Source organism: Jaculus jaculus, chromosome 4 (genome assembly GCF_020740685.1).
Source record: "Jaculus jaculus isolate mJacJac1 chromosome 4, mJacJac1.mat.Y.cur, whole genome shotgun sequence".
In the NCBI taxonomy this organism is placed as follows: Eukaryota; Metazoa; Chordata; class Mammalia; order Rodentia; family Dipodidae; genus Jaculus; species Jaculus jaculus.
The window spans coordinates 136,390,342-136,406,977 of NC_059105.1; the positions used below are offsets into that span (position 1 = coordinate 136,390,342).

The following is a 16,636-nucleotide window of genomic DNA, read 5'->3' on the forward strand; positions in this document are numbered from 1 at the left end:
GTTGTACTAATCCATTTTCTAGTGATTTTTTCAAGCAAAATCTGCTTAGTATTTTTGTAGCCTATTCAAAATGCAAATAATACTTCTGGGAACTAGGTGCATGGGTACGTGTGCATGAACACACACACACACACACACACACACACACACACAAAAGAAGGTCAGGGAAGAACAGATGCACTACAAAGAAAAGACAAGAAGACAAACTGAAAACAGTTTTTCCTGGTGACATAAATAGCACAGTGACACACACACACACACACACACACACACACACACACGCATGCGCGTGCCAAAAAATAAAACTTAAAAAAAAAAAACTTGCTGCAAGTCTTCCAGTTGTTCTCCTGGGAGCACAGTTGAGAGGGAAAGTAGGTAATTGGGACCTCTATATTGGTTTCCTGTATTTGCCGGGGCTGCGCACATACAAGAGCCCATGATCTGATTTCATTTGCTTGCTGATACAGTTGACAATGCCACTGGAAAACCAACATGAATTGAGCCAGGAGTTTAAAGAGACTTGATCCTTGGAAAGAAGCAGCAAGAGACTCAAGCAGAAAAAGCAATTATCCCAGTGGGAGCTCGTGGCTCACACCCAGCTCCGGGAGATGCCAGCTGAGAACTGGGGCCAGGGGACATCCTGCCTAGGACTGTGGTGCCTGCAGACCCACGACTTCCATCTCTGCTAACCCCCTTTCTCCCTCCCAGCCATGTATAAATCGGCGGTTGGCTGTCTGTAGCAGCAGTGGCAGCACTCCTATGATAATTTGATGACAGACTACATCAGGAAGAACTCAGTTGTTAATTGCAGGTAAGTGAGAGCCACCCTGCAGGGACCTAGTTAAGTTAAAGGAAAAGGATGATTTTCTCTGTGAAGGTATAAATTAATACCTTTCTATCTATTGACAGTACATGACCAGAGGATCTTTTCATGAATCCTAATTTTAACAGAAGGAAAGAAACACAGGCTTCTTAAAGCCTACCCGATTTGCTTGCTTAAGAGTGGCTCAAAGCCAAAGGAAGCCTTGAATTTGGCATTTTCTCTTCCAAAGCCATTTGCTTGGACCACTCAGGTATGTAGCCCAAAGCAATCAATGGAGAAAGCGTCCTCTCATTTACACAGTTCCAAAGCCAGACAGGCAGTGATGGCGTGCTGATGAAATGGAGAGCAGATGACACAGCAAAGCCTTTGAGTAGCCTCCCCAGGTCTCTGGTGCCCAAGTCATTAATACTAGAACCCAAATGTGAGTTCCATAAAAAGCACACAATATAGAGTGGTTGGGTAATAAAACAGCCTTTTTTGAGCTATCTCCTAAAAGCAAGGGAGAGGATTGGCTTTTGCCTCTACAAAAAGTCTGGGCAGCTTTCATGGTAGTATGGAGCATGGATATGAAAAATTAATTTTGCTCATGCTATTAAACTTAATGTATTATTTCCTTCACAGGTCTTGTGAAACAATGTCCTGCTGTTTAAAAGGTAAAAACAAAGTCTTATGGGCAATTTTCACTCTCCCACAAAACCAGGTTTGTTTTTTATCACCTCATCCAAGCATCTGGCTATAATTCTGAATTTACATACAGTCACTGCTAAGACAGCCTGAAATGAAAATCTATGGAGGAATTATGACTATAGTTTAGAAATAAAGATGATAAATGTTCATAGTGTTTGAGAGGAGAAAAGCTCATTTTCAAACTCTTGGCCCTTTCCAGTTATAAGTACAGCAGCTGAAAATACTTTCTAACAGTACATTCACTTTTCTCTGGGTGCTTTCCTGAGCTTAGTCCTCCTGTGTAGTTTTGCTCCAATGTGAGAATTTTCTTGCTAAGATAATGCCTTTTCCAGAGGACCCATGTAATGTGTTACTCTGGAAAATTTAATTTTCTTATATCCTGAAGAAGACCATAATAGACCACAGCCAATCAAGGCAGGTTGAATAGACAAGAGTTGAGTAGATTCAGAAATTTATTTTACAAAAATGTATGTTCAATTTATGAGTACAAAATGAAATAAAAATCATTACATTGTATTAACATTCCATAAAATTATGAACAATGTAGTAGTTACAATGTGAATTAAAGCCTCATACACCATCCAGAGCATTTTCATCCCTCTCCTTATAGGAGCTCAAGAGGAGCTAAACTGATGAACCAGAAGGCAAGCCTATTCAGGACAGATGCAGAGTCACAGTCCATACAGAAAGGTATCTCACTATTATCCTTCAAAGGACTTTGCTAGAATCTACCTCAGTTATCTGATAACTGTGTGTCTCATTTCATGAGGTACACATGATTAGAAGTTAAATAACTCCTATACCTTTCAACACTATACATGTTAAAATAAATAAAAATATACCTACATATTTCCTAAATATTCAACACATGTTGACTACTTGACTTACATGGGGAAGAAAATATAATCTTGGGAAGAAAGGAGTTAACTACCGTTAAAATTTCAGCATTAAATACACACTCCTCTCATTATTTCCTGAAAACAAATGACTAACTCATGGGTATAAAAAGTAAAAATAAGTATACTTTACCTATTTCTACTTCTATAGTGATTTATGCAATCTAATTAAAAATATTTTTTAAAGTAGTTCAAGATCATTTGCAGTTCTTTAAGACATTCTTCTGCAGTCATAAATAAGTTCATTCTACTGCCAAGACAAAACATTCAGAAGAAAAAAAAAAAAAAAAAAACAATGAACTACTCCTTCCTAAGTTATGTTGCTGGCATGTGGAGCTGAAAATCAGAATTCTGAGAATCCTAGGTAGCTTTCATGCCCTATGCCTTATGCCTATGGTTTTAGGGAGATAAAAACTGAAGTGGACAGATGTTACCAATAGCTATTTGGTTCAGGCCTCAAAAATAGGAATTCTAAAAGTATGAGGTTGGAAAAGTTCTATAAAGAGTATGGGCAATTAATGGGAAGATTAAGGAGTAAAATAAAATCATTGGGAAAATTTTGATTTGCCATATCTAGCCTCCCCTGTACAAAGATACATATGGTCCACTATGACAAGGACTTCATCTTAACTTTTAACATTTAAAATGCACAGTAGCTATACAGAAAACAGATCTGCTTTTTTCATAGAGGATGGATACACAAAATACTTAAGTCATCATCTCTTCAGAAAATGTATAGTATATTAGAATTCAGGTTAATGGCACAGTATTTTATACTGCATTGTGGAAGGCAAATTCACACAGTGACCACTACATACCACATAAACATATTTAAATTCTCTTTTGCTTCCATAGACATTTTAAATGAATGAACAATTACAAAACTATGACATCTGAAAAATGTATGCACTAGGCACAAAATGCCACTGATTGGTCTCTCTGCAAAATGCATTGATGGAGTTCTGGGACATGAAAAACGCACTAGTGAGTCTGCGGTAAGTTTAAAAATGTATTCCCGAATTTAAGTAACAATATGGATGACTCCTGGTGCAGGTATTGAGATCCTGGTGCACCAACACCTGCGACATATATGATGTTGCCATCGATGTCACGACATTCTCACAGGAAAGATACACTGTACTAGTTTTGGACAAGGCAACTAAGTTTTTGGAAATATCAGAAACAGTCTCCCGGTCATTTGGTAATGATACAGGAGCCCATTCTACTTATGCCCAAGGTAAATCTTCACTGCAGGGCTTGCTTTCTGATAGCGAAGAGGCACTTGGGTTTTCTTTGCTTCCCAAGTATAAGTCATCAATGACCAGACAAATAATGTAACTTATGGGTCTGCCTGGGTATGTAAGATTCAGGGTCCTCTTCCTAGCACACCCGAGACTGAATCCTGCCTGATATGGATAGCCTACTTGAATTTCACATAATGTACCTACTGAAAGACCAACTATCTGAAAAAAGTGTATATGTTAACACTCCACACATTTATGTGCTATCTGCTGGAGACATGGCGTTAGGTAAATATCCCATATTCCTACAGGGACTGGCTGTCCTCTTATAAACATGAGTTTGTTATTATAGAATATTTAAAGTTTAAATAGCATATTTATAAGATTCCCTAATAAAAGATGTGTTAATCTGACATGATCTCTCACAAGTGTGGTGCCGGCTACAATGTGGTAGTGCGACACGTCCCAGTGAGAGAAGAGTGACACCACGGATGTTCAAAGGCAATGCGGGATATAATGGATTCCTTACTAAATTACACTTTGTCCAGTCAAGGAGACAAATTTCCATTATGCTCAACCAGTTTTATATAGATTGAACTCAACTGCTCTTGAAATTTTCCCATACAAATGAGGATCATAAAGGCGAGCCTGTTTCTAATGTGTAGGCCCTTAGAGCTCTGTGATCACCTAGATGGTGAAGATTTAAGGAGAGAAAACCTGTGCCATCTGGCAGTAATCTTGTTAATGCACACCAGATTATTTTACAAGTGTATGATTTATCATATTATCAAATTCTCTGGTTTTAGGGAGATAAAAACTGAAGTGGTCAGATGTTACCAATAGCTATTTGGTTCAGGCCACTAGCCTTTAAACAAAGAAAAAACCAAATCAGCATAAGATTAGAGGAGACTTGAGCCTCAGCCCAAAAGTTGACATTAATTTTTGAGAGAGAGTCTTTAAATACAATGGTGATGTGGACATGACGGAGAATCAAAGTTAAACTTGGCCATGTACAGATAATGACAAGGAAACCCCAAGTCTCTTTAAAGGGTTCAAATTTAATGTGATTTAGACCTACAGGGCTTAAACTGTTTCTTTCCTTTCTGTACTGTAGGCCCTGTTTTAAGCAAATAATGCCTTATATAATCAAGAGCACTTTTGAATGTACTACTTAAATAAAGGATTATGATTCATTTTGTTTACAGTAAATAGAAAGAAATCAAATGTTGTCAGCCATCATGAGCAATCACAAGGATTACAAGCAATTAGATAAGCAACTTTTTACAAAGAATTTATTAAAAAAATACTCCAGATATCAGGCATGTTTTCCAATTTGAAAATCAGATTAATAAGCAATGCATTAAGATAGATTTTAAACTATATTTTAGAGAAACATCTCATTTAGCATGCTGAAAAAAATATAAACTGGTTAGAGAGCTATCTTGGAACCCGCAAAAGATTGTGCCTTTCATTTGGTAACTGACTTTAACCTATAATTAAACAAAGTGCTCCCAGACAGACAGTAGTAAAATTCCACTAGCCCATGGCAATTTGGAGAAATTTAATGGCCTGATCAGATATATCAAAGTGCTTAGAACTGAGAGAACTCAGCTGCTTGAGTAAGCATATATGGTAAGAAGAAAAAAAAAAAAAAACACCAGGCTGCAATAGCATTGGCATGTATGCTTTCTCTATTAAGACAGCTAGCTAATCTCAACTTCCCACTGCAGGCATTGGGTAGATAGTATTTGGCCACATGAGCTCAAATTTTTTTAGAGTCATAATATTTCTTAGTGTACAATATTGATAATCATGTTGCATCATGTAATCCAACTATTGTGGCACGATTAGAAGAATTTCTGAGAACTTCCTCCCTTCTAGCTGATGGTAGAGGAATAAACGACAGCACACACATAGAAGGTTTTGGCTCAGTGATGGTGAGAGGGGCAGAATTATCTGCTAGAACATTCTCTAAGTTGTCCAATGTTACTCTCACTAAAGCCAACATTTGGGTGGGCCTAACTTTTAGAAAAAAATTCAAATTTGTTTTTGAGGAAACCTATTTGGAAAGAAAAATATCAGAACAGCAGAACAATCTCACAGTTAAAAGACAACATGCAACAACCAACACAGGACAAAATATCAGTGTGATATAACACCCAAACTGTTTGAGTCCACAGATTTTTCATGTTTTCATGAGGACATCTGTTCACACAGAAGTCCAACGCATTACTTGGAGGAGCCATGGAAAGTACACATGATTTCCCAAAGTAATAAAGCACATTTGTCACACTAGAAAAATCTATTGTCTGGCAACCTTTGGCCTTTACTCTTGTCATTCTGCATCTAAAGTCACTCGCTTCATCTCTATGGTTCTTGAGTCTGTTTACATCAATTTATAGGGTCTTCATAAGGAGTGTCAACATAGTAACTCAGACCAAACAGGGAAAACATACTGCAAAGGATCAAGTCTACTAGGATTATATATCATATATACAACAAGACACAAGTTTGATATATACTTCCACATTAGTCAAATAAATGTGTACATGTAAAATACAGCTCTGGGCTTCTGCTCTACAAAATATCTTGTTCTATAGAGTTGTTATTATTTCTGAAATTAAGTATGTCTGACCCTTCACCCCTCATAAGTAATTAATATCAGCAAAAATAGTAGTAATATGATGAAGCTGTTATCAGTAATCTTGAAAACTTGTTTTGTCTTTCTTTTGTCCTCTTCTTTCATGTTTTCAGTTTTAAACATAAATCTTGGGTTGCACACATCTTAGACAAGTGCTCTACCGATGAACTGCTGTATAAGCCAAGACAGTTGGGACTGCAACAGCTTCATTTTCAGAATGATGCTGACAGATAAGGTACAGAGATCCTCTCCATGGAGAGTGCTGAATATTGAGAGCTCCCACTTTAAGAGACACAGCATGCCTCATGGGTAACAGATGAGTCGTGCATAGATCAGGATTTGTAACAGATCATATAGTGTGTGATCAAAGTTTCCTTTTAGAGCAAAAGAAATTGAGTATGGACATTTCAGGTGGGGTTTTGTAGCTGTTCCTCAGAAGAATTTATCTCTATATTGTGTTATGAAAATGAGTAAATTAGAATAAAATGGTGAAGGGAGTGTAGAAAAAAAACAGGTAAAATAGCATATGCAAAATCTCTCACAAACTGGTACTCAACTTTTTTTAAAAAAATTAAGACACTATTTGCCCGAGTAGCCAAGTTTTATTTTTTAATATTTTTATTTATTATTTTTGAATCTTATATTGTATGTAGTGAATGCATGAGTTTATGTGTTTGTGGGGTGTACACATATGTAAATGTGCACATGTATGCATGTGCACATGTGTGTGGAGGACAGAGGATAGTGTCAGGTGTCTTCCTTGGTTACTTTCCACATTCTTTTTGAGACACGTTCTCTCACTGTGCCTGTAGCTCACACTTTGGACGAGACTATCTGCCCAATACACCCCAAGGCATCCCAGTTTTTGCGTCCCCACTTCAGGGCTTATAGAAAAGTGTGCCAGGGCCTAGGTTTTGGGTCCATACTTGGGATCTCAACTCAGGTCCTCATGCTTACACAGCAAGCACCTTTCCAAGTGAGGCAGCTGGGAGTCCAACTTTTAAAGTCAAATCTAATACATGAGTTGTTTTTTTTTTAAAGTAATAGCAATAATGAAATGTTCGTCATAATTCTATTTATCTTTGTACTACTACCTAACCCATATGCTAGAGTTAAGAGTGCCTTAGCATATTACAATCCTCCAAAGAGGGAGTTGACTTCACAAGTGGGCCAGGAATTCTTATCTTGGCTTTTGCTAGTTTCAGTGTACAGACATGATGGATCTAGGTACAATCATTTAAACAGAATTGTAAGTTTATGAAAGACTCAGAATGTTCCCAAGAAAGATAAACCAGCCTTTCTCAACTGGAGTTTCTCATCTGAACCACAGAATTTCTCAACTCCCCTAAGGATAGAACATAACTAGAAGTGTTCTAGATGTATGAGGAAAATAGGTGATTCAGCGGAAGCCTTAGGGTGTTGAGATTTATTCCCTGGGAACTTTGCAGCTGACAAATGCATTTCACAATACAGGTAAACACAGAACTTCAATCAGGCTTCTAATTTCAGTGGTAGTCTTAAGACAGGCTCATAATATTCACCTCAGCTAACTAACTCAAATAAGTCTAAGGAAACTGAAGGTACAGTTCTGAATTAGACGCCAATACAAATATGGGCAAATGGCTCTTTGACAGGTATTTATATGACTTTTTATCATATTTTGAAAATTATTATAACTGTTCAAATACAAACAACCTCTGAGTTTTCTTTTCTGCCAAATCTGACAACTAACTATATTGAGAATCTATTCAGGTCTACTAGCCTAGAGCAGCAATCTTAATACTCTACAATGGATACATGTTGCTATTTATTATAAACTTTACTTTCTCACCATATTTTCATGACATGGTGAAATAATAATTTGCTATTAGGCAATTGATTTGACAGATTCAGACAATGAAATTTATGCAGATCAAATATCATTAGTAAGTATGAATGTGTTGCAAACTGAAACAAGCATGTGGTTTCATAATGCCCATGAATGTTTTGTTGAACTGGTCCTTTTCTTATTCTTAACTTTGATAATTAAACAGCAGGATTACACAGGTTTCTAATTCATTTGTCCAAATCCTATTATTATTATTATTATTCAATTATATTAATTTAACTCATACTTAAATAATGAATAAAATGTTAACTTTAAAAAGAGTACATAATGTGCAGGGCCTCAGCATAAGAAGGACAGGAAAATGTCCATTTCTAGTTTACCACTGCAGCTTCCTGTGACCTTTATACAACTGAACGATGCACTTATTTCACAGGAATACAAATTCAACCTTTCATGGAAGAATGGCTCTATAACATCAGCTGTGTTAAGGACAATGATTTCCTCTAGGAGAGAAGTGGGGAAAAGAAAGCCTGGACATTAAACAATGAAAGGACTTGGAAGACTGGGCAAAAGCGTAAGGGGAAGGAAAGAAGGAGCAGATGGCTTAGGAAGGAGACATGTGGGAATTGGGGAGAAAGGAAGCAATTGGCAATGAGTGGGCTGGATGCCAATTTTATGAAGGATCTGCAGGACACTGGGGATTTGGATGGGATGTGAGTCAGATGCTTTTCACCAAAATATCACAACAGGGGAAATCAAAGAAGCCTGTAAAGACATACAGGATGTAGAAAAGGACTGGAAGAAGTTATGCCAATTCTCCACTTTAGCAATAGTGCACCTTGAACATGGAAAGGGAAGTGGCTAGGTAACTGTGATGCATAACTAAATTTCTCTTCATTATTGATTTTCAAATCAAAGTTTGCTTTAGAGAGAAATGACAGAGTTGAGACCCACTTCTCTATCTGTACTTATTCCTCTTTATCTTGCATGAGTGTGAATTGTCCTTCAATGCAAATCATACATGAAACAAATCACTTGAACTGCATTGAATTTCGGTGACTTCTTTTCCCATATTCACAGCTTTCCTTAGACTACAGTTTTCTTTGCTAATATCAGACTGGTCTGTGACATGCAACCTTGAGGAAAAAATGGAGAATAAAAGTATAATTTATCTCAGAGAAAAGCACAAGTTATTTATAACTGTGTGTCACAGTGTCAGACTAATTGAGAAGTTCAAACATTAAAAAAGAATGGTTTCATGTTATGGTTTTTATACATTGAAATGAAATTATCAAAATAAATGACAAATATGATATAAAAAATAATCAGCAAGATGTTCAGTATTTTGACATTATTTTGGTCTATACCTGAATGCTTACAACAGGGCCTGGCTCATTGTAACTGCTACATTAAGCTTTTATTATCATTATCCTCATCTCCTTCCCCTAGAAACTGAATTGAGAAGTAAGTTTTCCCAAATGAAAAGAGAATACTTTATTTTGCTGTGTGCTCAAGCAGATAAAATGAGACAACTGAAATAATACATAGCAGGTAGCAACCATACCTAAAATTTTAAACATGTGTTTGCAAAGTTTCAAGTAAAAAATAAGTGTCATCTTTTTCATTTCATTTTCATGATACATTTAAGCAGAAGGAGTGAATGCAATGCTTTCAATGCCAACTTACAATATTCAAAGCAGTTTACTTCATATTTATAGTGAGCTAAGCATATTGATATATTATTGATTGCTACTGTGTATATCCATCTCATATTTTTTTTTTAAAAAATCTTAGTCCCTAGCCTTCAATTATCAGATCCGTATATAAATACACACAAGCATCATGTTGTTTTGTTGAGACATCAGTATGAATTCACTATCTCATTTTTGTCATGTATCACAATAAGCCATATTCTACAGTTACCCAGGACCTATGTGGGATTGATTGTATGACCAACTACAGAGGCCATATTGCTTGAAAGCCCAACTCATTATAAAAGTTCAGCAAGCACTTGGGCATAACCCATATTGTTTTTCGAAAATAATGACAAGAAAACAATCTGTATCTTTCCATTGTCAATGAAAGTTATTCTCTAATTATGCTAGATGTCCCACAGGTTTGGAGGTTGGCGCAATGGCTCTTGTTCTGTTAATGGTCATATCAGTTGTATTGAAAGCCTTTATGCTTTACTTTATAATACATGTTTATTACAGCAATCAAGTCAATAACACTTTGCTTTATTAAAATTATCTTCATGTCTCCAAGACAAATGATCTGTCCCTCTCTGTGGCTGTGATTCTTATAGTGACCACCATGATGTTATTCATTTCATTAAGATTCAGGAGACAACATGTAAAAATGAAGCCTGGGACATTGTGAAATTATGTGACACCCCTCCAACACACACTAAAAATAGAGTTTAAAAAACTGTGCAAACATATAACAAGCTTTCACTAACATAATGGTGACATGATGAAAGTTAATAAGTCCTAAGCTTTAAAATAAACACTATCTTTTTTTTTTTTTTACAATGTTTTGGCATTACTATCTTTTTCCTCTATTTACTATTGATGCTTCACTCCATTCAGATATCCAAAATTATATTGTAGTTTTTGTCATGCCTTTTCTTGCTATTTCCTTATATTTATTCTTATAAATAGCCATCTTAATGAATTTTTAAGGCCTTTAAATAATCTATTAATGTATTTGTGATGGCTTCTTTGAATTTAAATGTTTTCTTTAATACAAAAGTATGTGCCTTTATGTGTTGTGTGTGCAAGTGAGTGTTTGTACATGTGTATGACCATGTGCACATGTGTAGATTCATGGATACATGTTTGTCTGGGAATATAGAGGCTAGAGGTTGACATCCAGTGTCTTCCTCAGGTGCCTCCACAATATTTACTGGGACAGGATGACTCCTGTGAATCCAGAGTTCACCAATTTGGCTAGCCTAACTGGCCAGTTTGCCCTGGATATTCTCTGTTTTTTAATGGTGGGATTATAGGGTGGACACCATGCCCACTTGACATTTGTGGGTTTATCTTCATGCTCGCACTACAAGTGCTTTAATTACTGAGTGATTTTCTTTCTCTAAATTTTTATGTTTTTTTTAAAAAATAAACATTACATTAATATTTTTTATAGTTGGCATTAGTTTTTATTTCTCTTTTATACCCTTACTACATATTTTGATTTTACACATAATATTTCCAAAATGTAATGAAATATACCACTGTTTTATTGGTCTAGTTTTTAACAGTTACTCCTTACAAAAGAAAGCCTCTAGCCCTCTGGTTCATCTCTATGAAAAAAATATTTATTAATAATGATGGTTATGACTAAGCCTCAAAGACATGAAGTCAATTTTATCCAGCCTGACAGAAAAACTACTCCTATTTCTAACACTTTAGGTACTCAAGTCTAGCAAAATAATACGAGAGACAAACATCACCTGAGGCCTCTTTTATTCTAAGAAATCCATGCCAAAGGAGTTTGAAAAGATCCTGTTGTCATGGAAGAGTAGGGAAATGTTATACTCCTGGTTTATAAGCACTATGAATCACAATTTTGGATCAGAATCCAGGCCTATGCAGAAAGAAATGACTGAAGAATATCAAAACTACAGGTGCAGCCACAGTTCAATCACATATTCCCCTTTTTGTAGGGTATGCTTTTTGTTCTCACAGCTGGAATATGTGTGCTTTAAATTTGCAACAAAGAAAGCCACTGAATTAAAGAGCTCTAGAAATTTCTACAACTATAACTGTAGCCATAACCATGCACTCTTCAAGTGCCTTTCATAGAGATAAAAGGGCTTTCATCTCCTGGCCCTGTGTCCTCAGCATACTGGGCAAAGTACAGAAGCAATAGAAATAAAAACAATCATTTGAATACAAAGCGTAGGCAAGAAGAACCATGTAAGGTATCTGATGTCCAACAGCCCATGAGAATGTAGTTTCAAAATTTAAAAAGAAGAACTAGAAATAAAATCATGCGAATCATTTGGTGATCTAAGCCATTTTTGTTGTTGTTTCAATCACTAGATTTAGTTTTGCCTAAAGGAAGGGAATAAAGCAAAGAACAATAATGACCTAAATAAGGAAAGTGATTTTTAAACACACCTGCTGACCATTCACTTCCCTAAGTGTATGCATGTTTTATCAGCTCAAGGGTCATCATCTATCGAAAAGGCATAGATGGTCTTGAAAATAGTAAATATGTTACAACTTCCTAGAATATGCAATACTATCATGGACCATTGTCTTGGTAATATTTAAATGATGTAAACCTATTTATACATTAACATATTGGCATCATTTCCATAATAGGTTATGGCAACTTTAAGTTGTGTGATTCCTATTAGAAGTGGTTCTGAGATAGACTATAAAGTGCTGATGGAATTAGAGGATTGGTATTTTTAAATTAAAAAATAGGCTCCCTAGATATTTAAGGTTCCCCAAAATATCATAAAAATATCATAAAATTTTGCCTGATCCACAATATGATATTGTAGCAAAATATCTAAAAAATGTATATTAAATCAAAATAAATTTAATATAGTAATATAAAATGATGAAGGTAATAAAAATTAACCCATACCGACCCCATGACGTACAACAATGACCTGGTAGCTTTGAAAGTGTTTCAGACAGTACAATCATTTGTGTTTCTTACTAACCACATGGAGAGACAACCTACAAAGAATCCTGTGTAGTCTATACCCAATTTCAATTTTTCTAGGCTGTTGAATCAGTTCAGTGAGTTTCTAACCTTCGTCACTCTTCTGAAATGGCTCTTGTCAGGCTCATCTGTGGCCTATGCCATGTTATTAAATCTAAAGTCAATACTCGGTCTTCATATTACTTGATGCACCAACTGCATTTGATTCAGCTCTGGACCCCTGCTTACAGGTTGTCTGTGCTTGGCTGCCCTTCTGATTCTCTTTCTCTTTCACTCAGTGTTCCTTTTAGTCTGCTGCCCTTTCTTTCAGCCTGTTCTCCCCGAGAGCTAAGTCTAGACTATCTTCTTTCCTAATGGGAAGCATTGCCACAATGATGGCAGTCTCCAGTATTTGAGCACCAGGTTTGCACTGCTGAGCATCCATGCATCAGGACAGGCTACCGGCTGTGTTGCGTTAGGAAATTCTCAGTGACTTCATGCAACAATGGACTACGGCTCATTCATCCTATGTGCCAGTCATGGGCCCACATGATTGCAGACAGACTACAAGCTTCAGTGGCACATAAATCAGGAGCGAGGACCTCGAGATGTGTGACCTCCACAGTAGCTGCCACACACACCTAGCATATGTGACATTCCTGCTTTCCTAACAGTAGGAAAAGAGCATACTTGATATTCACTTTAGTATGGCATTTAGGATCTTTAGTGTTCAGTCACAATCACTGGAACTGAAATAGTCAAACAGTCTGCTGCAGAGCAGGGAGCTGGGGATGGGATTTAATTTGCTCGGAAGGAGGGAGGGGCTATACAGTAATGAGTACTTGCATGTCTACCACAACTTAATTTGTTCTCCAGCCTCAACCTCAACTCTGAATTTCTGACTCATATATCCAAGTGCCTATTTGATGTATACTTGGATAATTGTACAAGCATTTGAAAATTACCATGACTAAATTGAGGTTCTGTTATATCTCATCTCATCCCAACTCATCTTCTGTATTCAGCACCATCTCAGGTACCTGTTCCCACTCTTAGACAAAGCAGTGAGAGGAAGCTTTGAATCATCACTCTACCTCACAAGGCTCATGAAATGTCAGAAATATTGTTGGTCTGTGCTTTCCAGTATGTTCAGAATATAGCTACTCTCAGTGCTTCTGCTCCTAACAGACTAGTTCAAACCACCATTAAGTGTTTTGCCTCAATTATGACAAAACTCACAATTGGTCTACTAGCTACTGACCCTGCCACCATTACACATTCGGTCATGGAGACAGAGCCTTCTTCTGACAAACTTCTACTTCTCCCCACTTAGAGAAAACGAGCTATTTGCAATGTCTTCAAGGGCTTAACGGCCTGCTCACTTGCTTGTCCTCAGAGTATCTCCTGTGACTCCTTTGCTCACTGGACTCAACCCACACTGACATTATGGAAATGGAAGGCGGCTGCCACCTTTGGGGACTTAACTGTTTTGTCTGTCCTGAATAATGTTTTCTCCAAATACTTAGACTTGTTTTTTTTTTTTCCTTTTATTTAAAGAAATTACTGATCAGCCTTTTAAAGTTTCAGATGTGGGCTGGAGAGATGGCTTAGCGGTTAAGCCCTTGCCTGTGAAGCCTCTGGACCCCGGTTTGAGGCTCAATTCCCCAGGACCCACGTTAGCCAGATGCACAAGGGGGCTCAGGCGTCTGGAGTTCCTTTTCAGTGGCTGGAATCCCTGGTGTGCTCATTCTCTCTCTATCTGCCTCTTTCTCTCTCTGTTTGTCACTTGCAAATAAATAAATAAAAATAAAAACAAAAAAATTATAAGGTTTCAGACTCACCCAACCTCTAATGAATTCCTCTACTCTTGATTATTACATTTTATGGGACTTATTACAGTTTTAAAACTACATAATATAGTTATCTAGTTGGTTTTATCTGCATATTTACTCATGGAAGATAAACTCCACAATAACACTCAACACAATTTACTTAATACTGCATCCTCAGTGTGGAGAAAGTGGTCATTAATTTGTATTAAACATGAGGAGGTCATGGGGGAAAACATAAAATCAAAGATTATAATGAGCTCAGTGTGTTTGAATGTTTAGGCAGTGAGATGGGAACTGCAGAGTGGATACCAAGTGCTCTAGGTTATATTTTTAAGCACAAAATATTCTTATATTAATGGCTCACTGACCCAAAAGGACCACTATCATGACCAGATAAATATTTATTTTTACAATCTCTACCCTCTGTGCTATGGAATTTCTTTCCTAAAACCCAAGTTTACACATGCAGTTTTTCATTGAGCATGTAACTTTTCAGCATCTCTTAACAGTACATAAAGCTGAATTATTGCCATCCAGGTGAAGAAAGATCAGAATCTTCTGAGAGTCATTCTAAATGAGATCAGTATTTAGACAACACACTTCTCATAACCATTTGATCTAGTACAACATTCTCTCTTTCATCATTTAACTATCATTCCAGGAAGTTAACTGGTTGTGCAAAAAAAAAAAATAGTGCAGGCTTTTCTTAGATTTATGTGGTATGTGTTTTCACTTTGTTGACTGACAAACTTAGCAGTGAACTTTGTTTTTTCCACACATGTATTTGCCTAGTGACTAAATTCACAATGGATAGATACAAGAGTGTCTAGATAAAGAAAATTACAGAAGGGAATGCTTTACAATCACAAGTTCAAGGAGAGCTTGGTTGACTGATATATTTGGTGAACACCTTACAAGACAGAACAGGCAAAGTCATGTGGAGTCACATCAAGCTTAGCACAGATCATAAGATTTTCTACTTAGAGCAGGAATTTGAAAACCAATAGTCTAATCCTATGATTTTATTTCATAATGAGGTAAATTCACCATTAACCATAACTAAGAACTGGATTTTATTCTCCATAATCAATGTTGAACTGTGTAGAGAAAAGTCAATGAAAACGACAGTCATAACAAATCCTGAAGTGATTTATGTGATCTTCTGGAAATATTTAGGTACAATATTTTTATACTAATTTCAATGGAAATACTCTAAACTATAGACTTATAGTAACAATTATGGCTACCTAAAATTGTGTACTCTAGAACATTAAAACAGAAAAGATACCTTGTCTTTTACTACTCTATAAACATGCATTTTTAATTTCTTTTCATTTTTACACATGGAAAATTGAATTATATTCCTTTTAAAAGAAGAGGTAGAAATAGGAGTTAATGCAAAGGCTTATCTCAGAAAAGTGATTTCAATTTTGTCTTTTCCTTGGGTGAAAATAGAAGTTACTCTGTAGTTATTCCCTATGGCTAGATTAAAGACTCACAGTGATTCTTTCATCTTTGTCATCCAGTGGTGAGCCATCCTTCTTCCAGGAGATGGTGGGCTCTGGATGGCCCCGCGGAGGCTGGCACTCCATTACTGCAGGCTCCCCGACTGCCACCATGACATCGGAAGGGTTCTGTCTGAAGTCATCCCGCAGTACTGTGGGAACAAGATTAAATCATCATATCAAAGATGCGACACTTAGTCCTTATCTTGAAACTTCAGCAAGAGGCATTTATTATAATAAACCACTACTAATAGCTATCTCAATACAGCCTGAGAAATAGATATCTATTGCAGACACCTGAAATTTAATAAGGATACTTGGCCGTATACATGCTTAAGAAGGATTATTTTATACTCATCACAGGCCAGCGGGCATAGGCACGCTGCTGTTCCATGCTTTTACAGAAAGCATTTGACTTCATTTGAACTTGCACGTCTTTCCTGACCACTGCCCATATTTTTCTCATCTGTATATAACTGAATCCTTCTCTACTGATAGGATGACTCTGGACAACACTCTCT

The 16,636-nt window shown here is 36.6% G+C and overlaps 1 protein-coding gene across 7 annotated transcripts in view; it reads right to left on the bottom strand.

Annotated features, from left to right (window-relative positions):
- Robo1 (roundabout guidance receptor 1) overlaps nt 1-16,636 on the bottom strand; it is a 1,243,546-nt gene that overhangs the window by 132,468 nt on the left and 1,094,442 nt on the right. For all 7 annotated transcript variants that reach the window (XM_045148277.1, XM_045148273.1, XM_045148276.1 and 4 more), the window contains one exon: nt 16,110-16,267. In XM_045148277.1, coding sequence (XP_045004212.1) covers nt 16,110-16,267 — 158 coding nt within the window. The remainder of the gene's footprint in view (nt 1-16,109; nt 16,268-16,636) is intronic.